Source organism: Triticum dicoccoides, chromosome 1A, assembly GCF_002162155.2.
Source record: "Triticum dicoccoides isolate Atlit2015 ecotype Zavitan chromosome 1A, WEW_v2.0, whole genome shotgun sequence".
NCBI classification, from domain to species: Eukaryota; Viridiplantae; Streptophyta; class Magnoliopsida; order Poales; family Poaceae; genus Triticum; species Triticum dicoccoides.
Window position 1 is genome coordinate 62,528,479 of NC_041380.1, and position 10,991 is coordinate 62,539,469.

At 43.7% G+C, this 10,991-nt stretch overlaps 1 protein-coding gene and 1 non-coding gene across 2 annotated transcripts; both read right to left on the reverse strand.

Annotated features, from left to right (window-relative positions):
- Positions 1-2,173: 2,173 nt before the first annotated feature.
- On the reverse strand, positions 2,174-2,254 carry TRNAL-AAG. The gene has a single exon. It is a non-coding gene; the product is annotated as a tRNA-Leu (tRNA).
- Positions 2,255-3,676: 1,422 nt separating this feature from the next.
- Positions 3,677-7,717, reverse strand: LOC119363090 (ADP-ribosylation factor-like protein 1). Its single transcript, XM_037628395.1, has 7 exons — positions 7,561-7,717; positions 6,853-7,004; positions 6,577-6,717; positions 5,495-5,603; positions 5,313-5,374; positions 4,441-4,544; positions 3,677-4,154 (listed from the first exon to the last, which is right to left on the reverse strand). The coding sequence occupies exons 2-7, from the start codon at positions 6,943-6,945 to the stop codon at positions 4,052-4,054; spliced, it is 612 nt and encodes a 203-aa protein (XP_037484292.1). The 5' UTR covers positions 6,946-7,004; positions 7,561-7,717; the 3' UTR covers positions 3,677-4,051.
- Between the last annotated feature and the right edge of the window lie 3,274 nt (positions 7,718-10,991).

Consider the following 10,991-nt stretch of genomic DNA (forward strand, 5'->3'; position numbering starts at 1 on the left):
CCACCTCGATCATATCGTAGCGGTGCTTAGGCGAAGCCCTACGATGGTAGAACATCATCATCATCACCACGCCGTCGTGCTGACGGAACTCTCCCGTGAAGCTCTACTGGATTGGAGTTCGCGGGACGTCATCGAGCTGAACGTGTGCTGAACTCGGAGGTGCCGTGCGTTTGGTACTTGGATCGGTCGGATCGTGAAGACGTACGACTACATCAACCGTGTTGTGCTAACGCTTCCGCTTTCGGTCTACGAGGGTACGTAGACAACACTCTCCCCTCTCGTTGCTATGCATCACCATGATCTTGCGTGTGCGTAGGAATTTTTTTGAAATTACTACGTTCCCCAACACTATGATGTTCGTTGAATGTCCCATCCATCTGTATGCCGCCATCAAGCAGGCTCGCCGGCCGAGAAACCCACTCCGGCGCGGCGCATTGACGCACCAGACCTGAATCCACCATTTAAAGATGGCCACATCTAGCTAACCCCACGCCACAACACAAGCCACTCCCCATCCTCCTCCCTTGCACTGTATCCATCATGATTGCAGGCGACGAAACTTTGAGGGTGAGCCTTTCCACTTAGATGAAACATGAGGTGGCCGCCCTTGCCGCCGCCTAGCAGAGCCTTTGTGCCAGCCGGATCAAGGCCGGCTTACCGACCAGATCTCCCGAGGTCTTCGATGACGAGGACGACACCACGATGGAGACATGCTCCGACGACACCGCCCCAGCTCTCCGTGCACGGGCGGCTTTTTTTAGTGGATGTTCGGGCGGCTAGGAAAACGTAGCCGTCGCCACCTCGGCCCACAGGCCTAAGTGGCGTGGCTGGTCCAGTATGGTTACTGAAAGAAAGAGGGTATTGCGCGAGGTGTTAGATGGGTCGACAGCCTGTTCCGGCTTGTTTCATTAGTGGACTGGAGCAAAAACGGTATTGCACACGCGTATTTTCTTTTTAGCCCCTATAGTTGTTGGAATTTTTACGCAACTTTATTCCTGCTGAGTTATTTTGCGTATAAAGCCATGGGCGTGTCAGTTAGCTAAAAAGATATTTTCAGCCATAAAAGAGACTCGGGAATTCGATTTGAGGGCCAATTTTCAGGTCTAGGATGCTCTTAACATGCTATTTTAATGTACATGCTTTTGTTATATGCTTTTACTGTTTTAGATTAATCGTTGCCTATTTTTAATCGCTATGTAATGCATATTTAAGCATGTTGTAAATGTCGGAACCTTATTTTGATGAATAAAAGATATCATTTTCGCTTTTACATCATGGATTATCCGATGCAACCATGTATTTCTATTAGCCATTCTGCTAATTGGTTATTACCGATAAATAACAATGCCTTTCTTACATAGCCGTCGATGATGGCCAGATAGTGGCAGGAACCACTTGCTTTGGCGCTAATGACTGCCCAACTATCTATGTTCGACCATTAGCTACCAAGCCGTTTCAGTGGTCTTTGGTTCGACCATTCTGTCTTCTGTAGGAATGCCTTGCTCGAAAATTATGTAGCATCAAAACTGTTGGATGCCCTCTCGAACCTTTTGATTACTCAGTATGAAAATAATGTACATATGGCACTCTGTTCTGGCTCCGTGGTTTGCTAATTGCTTTCCTTGCTCAATATTGATCTCACGGCCACTGTATGAAAATATTATGCCCCTGCCCAAAGTATAGTATATATTGCTGCAGGTCTAGTATATACTCCCTTCATCCGAAAATACTTATCATCAAAATGGATAAGAAGAGGTGTATCTATAACTAAAATACATCTAGATACATCATCTTTTATTCATTTTGGTGACAAGTATTTCTGAACGGAGGGAGTATATTGCTGCAGCATGTGGCAGGCGCCTCCGCAGGCTCAAGCCAAACTCCTCCATTGGTCGCCGCCGACGGTCTCTTCTTGCTTCATTTCCCCGGCTCTTCTGTTTCGTTATGGCCACCTTGTCTGTTTCGTTATGGGATTTGGTTTGTGCTGTAGTGCTGAACCTTTCTTGGTTTAACAGGAAGCAGAAGTAAATCGTGGCAATTCGATTTAGGAGCTGGTCAGTGCATGTCTCTGATGCGTGCACTCTCGATTTCCATGGGGAAAAAGTACTGTATGTCTCTTATTTCCAGGATGAAAAGTACTACTGCATGTCTCCGTGGTATTTCAAAAAAAAATTGACCAGAGTGGGATTTGAACCCACGCCCTTTCGGACCAGAGCCTTAATCTGGCGCCTTAGACCAACTCGGCCATCTGATCATTTTTGCTTAATTTCCACGTTTATTGTATTTGAGCTTAATAGATACAGTTAACCATTAGTAATATCAGTGGGGACCTTCTATTTGCATTTTATCTTATCGTACAATTCCTAGCTTCAACGAGATTTTGTATTCACTATAACTTTTTACCGCTTCAAAAAAGTGAGTTTGATGTGCTGTTGCTATCGTGTAAATTTGATCTGGTTACCATCATTATGAATTAACAATACTACAAATGCCTGAGACCAGATTACAGAAGTTCTTCTGGAGGAGGGTCCGTCGTTCTTGATGATTGTAACTTCATGAGTCAGTGCAGCTCGACAGTTTTGACATTGACAGAACTCTGCATTTGGTAGTATGTGCTACTGATATGTTTTTTCTTTCTTCCTTTTTTTCTCCAAACAAATATGCACAATTTGGCAATCATGTTTACCAATGAGTAGATACCACCTGATGGAGAATTTCCAGCGATGAACTACCAGATGGCTCAAGAATTTAAGCCACCCTTCCGCGTTACTGCACTAATTGAAGAAGCTGGCCCATCTAGGGTAAGGTATTTTGTGTTTTTGAGGTGCTGGTAAAATTAATATTTCGAACACCTTCTAGCATGGCCTGTCTATGCTCTTCTTGACCATCACACTATGTTTTTGTGACACGCATCTTTATGAACACAGGAAACCTCACAAAAGAAGCCGGACCAGTAAACATGAACTTCACTATACCTATGTACAATGCTTCAATTTTTTTTTTTTGTTTACGAATAATGCTTCAAAGTTACAGGTAAGACCATCTGCTGCCATCTCCCTCAAAAAAGAAAATTCCTCTTCATCTGGTAATTACGAACTGAAACTGTCTCACTTAGGAAATACTCCCTCCGCCCAAAAAAACTTGTCATCAAAATGGATAAAATGGGGTGTATCTAGAACTAAAATACATCTAGGTACATCCCTTTTTATTCATTTTGATGACAAGTATTTCCGGACGGAGGGAGTACTAGCATGGAAGATGAATCATATGATGGAATGCACCGGCTGCTTTATACTCCCTCCATTTCTAAGCATAAGCCTTTTTAGAGATTTCAATACAGGTTACATACGGATATATATAAACGTATTTAAGAGTGTAGGTTCACTCATTATACTCCCTCCATTTCTAAATAAAAGCATTTTTAGAGATTTCAATACAGGCTACATACGGATGTATATAGACATATTTTAGAGTGTAGATTCACTTATTTTGCTCCATGTGTAGTCCATATTGGAATCTCTAAAAAGGCTTATATTTAGGGACAGATGGAGTATTTCTATTGGTGATGCCGAATGAGAACCCAAAATGAGGATTTTAGGACAGTGAGGATTTTAGGACAGTGGCAATCTTGTTTGAAGCTGCATTCTTTTAGATGCGTACGTACAAAGCTACCATGTGCTCAACATTGCCACTCATCAGCATGTAATTATGGGACAACCATTGCGGACGTACAAAGCTACCATGTGCTCAACATTTGCCACTCAGCATGTTTCAAGAAAAGGAACATCATATGAACACGAATCCAAACGAGTAATGACTGTACATCCTTGGGAGTAATGAACGAACAATCGCTTCTGCCATCACTACTGCAAGAGCCACATCAAAAGGCATTTTGTTCTGGGGCTATAGCAGAGTGAGGATGACGATGGGCTTCAACTGATCATGACATTATGCTAAAGTGCGTATACACAGAGACCAACGACATCAGCCAGCGTCCTCAAATGCTTTGTGCTTCTCAAAATCGAATATACCAGAGTTTTCAGTCATGGTGCTAAATCTTCGCATATGTGTCGGTGCGTGCCCTCAGAGCCTCAGTGCGCCTACTCTTTCCCATTTCTTCTACCAACCAGTCGATACCCAGTTTGATCCCCGTCCTGCCATAAAAAGGTCATTAAGAAAGAGAGGTCTGCACAACTTTCTTCATGTCCACCTTCCAAGTGGCTAGTTCAATGTATCCTTGACTATCATATATTCATAGAAGAAAAATATATTAAGCAATGTATAGTTAAAATAGAATGAGTTAAGCAATGTGGTTGCTAGCCTAAACTGAATCATTGAAAGTCCATCTTGATAAGAAATTAGTAGAAATATTCATAATAATGGATCATCCTTCAGTATGAAGCAAATAAGTTTGGCAACTGAAGGAATTGCTCTACTTACCCATCATATGCAGATCCCGCAACAAACATATATGGCCTCTCATCAAACTCTTTAAGGTGAAGATGTCTGTCCAATTCTTCTTCTGTGACAGCTGCTGGTAAATCCTGTTGAGAGGAGCATCCAAACATGAAAAATATAAGAGGCAAGAGGAAAATGGCTAAAGCAACATATCAAGATGAAATGAACTTGCAGGGGACTAAATGAATAATATGGACAGCTATTTTTTTCTGCAGCGTCTCTCTCATCTTCAAAATGTTACGAATACCGAGTGCGATAATGCGTCAATTCTTGAACAACTTCAATTATGCGCAAGCACATGGTTAAAGCATGTTCCACCTCTTCCATGCTCTGAGCTCTACATATGATGCATATTCATGGCCTAGGGAGCATGGAAACTGGTATCCTCTGACACTTAAACAGCTGCGGATTCGTTTACAGTTACAACTACTGTGCATTGTATGCACATGAAAAAGAATTTTCCCAGAAGTGCCAATTTTCATCCAAGTAATTGCAGTTTTCAGTTCAGAGTGAATGCATTGAGTTTTGTAAGGTAATTTAGGGTGCGTTTGGTTTCCTTGCCCTGACGGGCCATAGCCTAGCTAGCCCAGCTAGCGCAAGTCAGCTTTGTTGACTTTGCCTGGTTGCACGATTTGGCTCGGAGTAGTTTTTTTTGCGTGGTGTGCCTTGCTGTTGAGAGTGATCCAAATTGGCTCTCCCAAGCTGGCGAGGATTTCATTGCCCCGTGAGGCTAACTTGCCGTCAAAAGCGATAATTTATGGGCTATACCAAACGCGTTCCCTAGCCTGGCAAGGCTATAACTGATTTTGCCTAGGATCCAAATGAACCCTTAAGTATGGTGTATATTACTCAACCTGTTTGTTGGCGAATACGAGTAGTGGTGCCTCTTGCAGATCCTCATGACGAAGCACTTTCTCTGCAACAAAAATGTTTGAGATCCTAACTTTTCCAATCCTTGACAGACTTCACTAGAACATACAGTTAACAGCACAAGTTACACAAATGTTTTGTGACGAAAGAAATGGAAGCAACTTACCAAGAGCAGATTTGGCATCTTCAAATGTTGATGCGGAGGCAGAGTCGATAACGTATACTATAGCATGAGCCTCATCATAATATTTCTCCCATATAGTTCTTAGGCCAGGCTGTCAAAAACATGTAGTTAGCATTTGAATTTGCAATGTCTAGAAAAAGAATGCTATCTAAATTGTAGTCTTTGTGAAATTATGGAATGAAGTTTATGTTTGCCTGTTAGCTTTCACAAAGTAAAGGTCATAACTACAGTCTAGTATGCTTCCTTAAGCAAAACTTAAACCACATAATGGGAAAGGTCTAACTTGTCAATTATCAGTAGTACCAAAGCTTGTGTTCTTAAAAGGCTGAAAGTACATCAGACAGCAGGAGCAGTAAGAGAGAAACTTCCGCAAAAATATTAGGTACATGATCACGAACATAGACCAGGATCTCTGTAATATCAAAGTATAAGGTCTTACTAAGATAAGCATTTGCTTCAGTTTTGCCATAAACATGAAAAAACTTATAAACATGATGGTTACATGCCTTCCGTATAAGCATCAACTCTAATGTTCTAATAATTTGCATGTCCACAGGAAACTTTTACGTTTGAGGATTCTAAAAAGGGATGAAAACTGGCCTACACTTGTCATTTATCTAATCCAGGTACTTTGGTTGCAAAATGAAGCGTGTATTCTATCTCCAGGTATTAAAGTAAGATCATGAAAAAAATAAAGTACAAATGCATTTGATCTGAACGTCAATTAGTTCCTTTTTTCCTTACACGGGAATGGGATCTTTATTGCTCAGTTAAAGGTTTAGAAAGCAGTGAAACACAATCCATTAACCAGTGCGACCCGGTTCTAGCAAAATTAGATACCACATGTGCAGCTCTACCATGGTTACGATTAATTTTCTTAAGCAAGAATCTCGATTTCCAGATTTCATCATTTTGATCTCCATTAATGAAAATGGAGATCGGAGAAATGAGCAAATATGAACCTATCTTTGATGAAATGAAAATAGTCCTGGATGATGAATGGAGAAATTTAATTGAAGAGCTTCTCAACCAGAAATTTTGGCCAATAGCACAAGAAACCATACCTGACCTCCCAGATCCCAGAAAACAAGTTTTACATTTGCATCTTCAATACGTCCAATATTAAGCCCCACAGTTGGACCAATACGATCATGTGGAAGACCTTCTCCTTTCAAATAGATTGACTTCAACTTTTCTAGCAAGGTCTACATAGTCATTATTAGAAGCACATCAAGTTTTGATACGAATACAATTATACAAACAAACCCAATCTTCAACACATAAGGGAGATAGTTGACTCAATACTTCATACATGTAAACACAAGTTTGAGATGGATTACCGTCTTCCCAGCCTTATCGACTCCAAGGATGAGCACACGGAACTCTGTCTTGCTGAACACATGGTTCCATAGACCATGTAACAAGGAGAACATTGCTGGTATTCCCCTCTTCTCAATCAGCTACCAGCTTACAGTGCAGATGACCCCTGAAACTGAAAAGTCAACCTCATGTTACAAACATATGGCTTGAGGGATGATCGAACATATGAAACTGAATCAAATAAACACTGGACAATGAGCAGGCTCCGGCTTGCAAAGTTCCAATGGTCACCGGCTCCAGCACAGTATCACCAACGCGATTCCCTGCCCGCCGCACTTGCAAAGCATGATATTCGCAAACTACACATTTCCAAACAGCGGATCCATCCAGACCATCTACCAACACCGTCTTGGGTATCAAACTGAATAAACGGCACCAATTCGGCCCAAGCGGAACCGATTGGACGCGGCTTCACCGATAGAGATCTCAACACCGATCCTACTACGTCCTTCCCCTCCCAGATCCCAATTCCGCCAAGGGGCGGGATCGGACTCAAAATTCCCGTGAATCCGAGCCACTGTCTCTGCAATTTACTAAGGCGTGTAGAAACCACCACGAAGAAGGCACAAGAAGCCGCGGCGGGATGGGCAGGATCTCTTCGGGCGAGCAAATTCCCCCTGTGAGATCTGAGAGAAGAGAGCAGGTGAGACGGAGGGAGAGGATCGCACCTTGCCGGCCGCCGCGCGGATCTGTAGGGAGACTGGGCGCGCTCGCGGTCACGCTCGCCGTCGCCGCCGCGTCGTTGGTCCTGGCTGCTGAGTTTTTCCTCTCTTTTTTTCGAGACAAGGTCCTGGCTGCCGAGTGCACTGCGCTCCGAATTGCGGAGAGGAAGCAGAAGAAAACGTGGGCCGGGGTTACAGGTCTCATGACTCCGCATTTGTTGGGCCGGCTGAGTTCATCCGTTGGACCTAAGGCACTCTGTGTTTGCAGCCCACGTGACTTTGGGGACGATGTTAACCCTCCAATGCTGTGGGAACACCCCCTCAGGAAAAAAAACTGTGTTGTGAGAACAAGTCGCGTTCTCGGCTCCAGAGGCCAGTCAAGATCAAGTCGTCGCAGACGTTCAAAGCCTAAGGGCGTATTTGGATTTTTGTATTGCACCTGGCTCGCACTCATCATACAATTATCTCGTTGTTTGGTATGATGCATGTCTAGCTGGGTCTGGCCCGACGGATGCAAAATGGCCCCCTGCCAGGCTGAGCTGAACTGCAAGTTTCGGTCGTTTCCGCAAGCCAGCACCCACGCCTGCACCCACGCAAGCAAGAGGACTAGGGTTTCCCTCCCCGTCGATTCACACCCTCATTTGTGTCGCTCTCCCCTTACTCGTCTCCTCTCTCCTGCAACACGGATCTTGCTACCCCGACGCCTTCGAGCACACTATCGGCGCGCATCCTCACCGCTGCAAAGGTAGCACTCTCCTCCTCCAGTTCCTCTTCCATTTGTCCCCATCTTTCTCGGACCCCTCTCTGTCGCTCCCGCTGCTTCTTCCATGCGGATGGGTAAGAAGGCGGCGAGGCAGGGGGCTGCCATTAGTGCGGACGGGGAGACGATCAAAGATGAGATCCCCCTGCTCGCAGTTTGGTCGGAGCCGAGCTCCTGTCCATGGCCCCCGTGGCCATGGAAGTTGCTCCCCTCGCTCCTATACATGGGCGAGCACACACAACACTCACGTGCATTCACCCCTGACTCACGCGCACACGCATGCCTCACATGCACACATCTGTCCTGGACCTCCTTATTGGAAATATGCCCTAGAGACAATAATATTGTATTACTATATTTTCATATTCATAATTAAGTGTGTATATTTCATGCTATACCTGCCATGATTTTGGAATATGCAATTCAATGGAAAACTCATTTGCTTGTGTGAAATGATAATGATAAAATAAAGGTTCCTAGTCTCGCCTCTAAGACTAGCTCAAGTGTTGTTGGTGATCACCGGATCTTAGGATATCGTTAAGTGTAGCGATAGTGCAAAAACAACATTGAGCTTATGACATTGGAAGAACGATCATATAAATTGACCCAAACTTGTTCATTATGAATTGAGATAATATCGTATGTGATCAATTGTAATAACATAGAGTGTTAACATGTGATTTGCTACATAGATCATGAGAGTATTGTAGTCACTTCTTACCATACAGTGGGCTTTGGGGTTGCTCAAACCTCACCTATAACACGGTGATCATAATGACAACTTATATGTTCATCGAAAAGTTTGGCAAGGGACTAGATAGCTCGAGAGTGATGCTCCGGTGATGAAGAGATATTCTTAGGGCCCTCTCGATGTTACGGCATCAATCATCATCTGTCCAAACACAGGTGACTTCATCACGGAGTTGCCGAAACACGATAACAAGAAAGAAAAACAAAACCAGTAACGAGAATAGCAGCATAGTGAGCATGTGATGACTCGGGAGGATACCAGCGCTGATGACCCACAAGTGTAGGGGGTCTATCATAGCCTTTTCGATAAGTAAGAGTGTCGAACCCAACGAAGAGAAGAAGGAAATGATAAGCAGTTTTCAGTAAGGTATTCTCTGCAAGCACTGAAATTATCGGTAACAGATAGTTTTGTGATAATGTAATTTGTAACGAGTAGCAAGTAATAAAAGTAAACAAGGTGCAACAAGATGGCCCAATCCTTTTTGTAGCAAAGGACAAGCCTGGACAAACTCTTATATGAAGGAAAGCGCTCCCGAGGACACATGGGAATTATCGTCAAGCTAGTTTTCATCACGATCATATGATTCGCGTTTGGTACTTTGATAATTTGATATGTGGGTGGACCGGTGCTTGGGTGATGTCCTTACTTGGACAAGAATCCCACTTATGATTAACCCCTACTGCAAGCATCTGCAACTACAACAGAAGTATTAAGGTAAACATAACCATAGCATGAAACATATGGATCCAAATCAGCCCCTTACGAAGCAACGCATAAACTAGGGTTTAAGCTCCTATCACTCTAGCAACCCATCATCTACTTATTACTTCCCAATGCCTCCCCCTAGGCCCAAACAATGGTGAAGTGTCATGTAGTCGACGTTCACATGACACCACTAGAGGGATGACAACATACATCTCATCAAAATATCGAACGAATACCAAATTCACATGACTACTTATAGCAACACTTCTCCCATGTCCTCAGGAACAAACGTAACTACTCACAAAGCATATTCATGTTCAAAATCAGAAGGTTATTAATATGCATAATGGATCTGAACATATGATCTTCCACCAAGTAAACCAACGAGCATCAACTACAAGGAGTGATCAACACTACTAGCAACCCACAGATACCAATCTGAGGTTTGGATACAAAGATTGGATACAAGAGATGAACTAGGGTTTGAGATGAGATGGTGCTGGTGAAGATGTTGATGGAGATTGACCCCCTCCCGATGAGAGGATCGTTGGTGATGACAATGGTGATGATTTCCCCCTCCCAGAGGGAAGTTTTCTCGGCAGAACAGCTCTGCCGGAGCCCTAGATTGGTTCCGCCAAGGTTCCGCCTCGTGGCGGCGGAGTTTCGTCCCGTGAGCTTGCTTCTGATTTTTTTCTCTGACGAAAGACCTCATATAGCAGAAGATGGGCATCGGAGGGCCACTAGGGAGCCCACGAGGCAGGGGGGCGCGCCTAGGGGGTAGGGCGCGCCCCGACCCTCGTGGACGGTGGGTGGCCCCCGTATGGTACTTCTTTCGTCCAATATTTTTTATATATTCTGAAACATGCTCCCATGAAGTTTTACGACTTTTGGAGCTGTGCAGAATAGGTCTCTAATATTTGCTCCTTTTCCAGCCCAGAATCCCAGCTGTCGGCATTCTCCCTCTTCATGTAAACCTTGTAAAATAAGAGAGAATAGGCATAAGTATTGTGACATAATGTGTAATAACAGCCCATAATGCAATAAATATCGATATAAAAGCATGATGCAAAATGGACGTATCAACTCTCCCAAGCTTAGACCTCGCTTGTCCTCAAGCGAAAGCCGAAATCGGAAGATATGCCCACATGTTTGGAGATAGAGGTGTCGATAAAATAAAATACGGACATGAGGGCATCATGATCATTCTTAGAGCAGCAACAT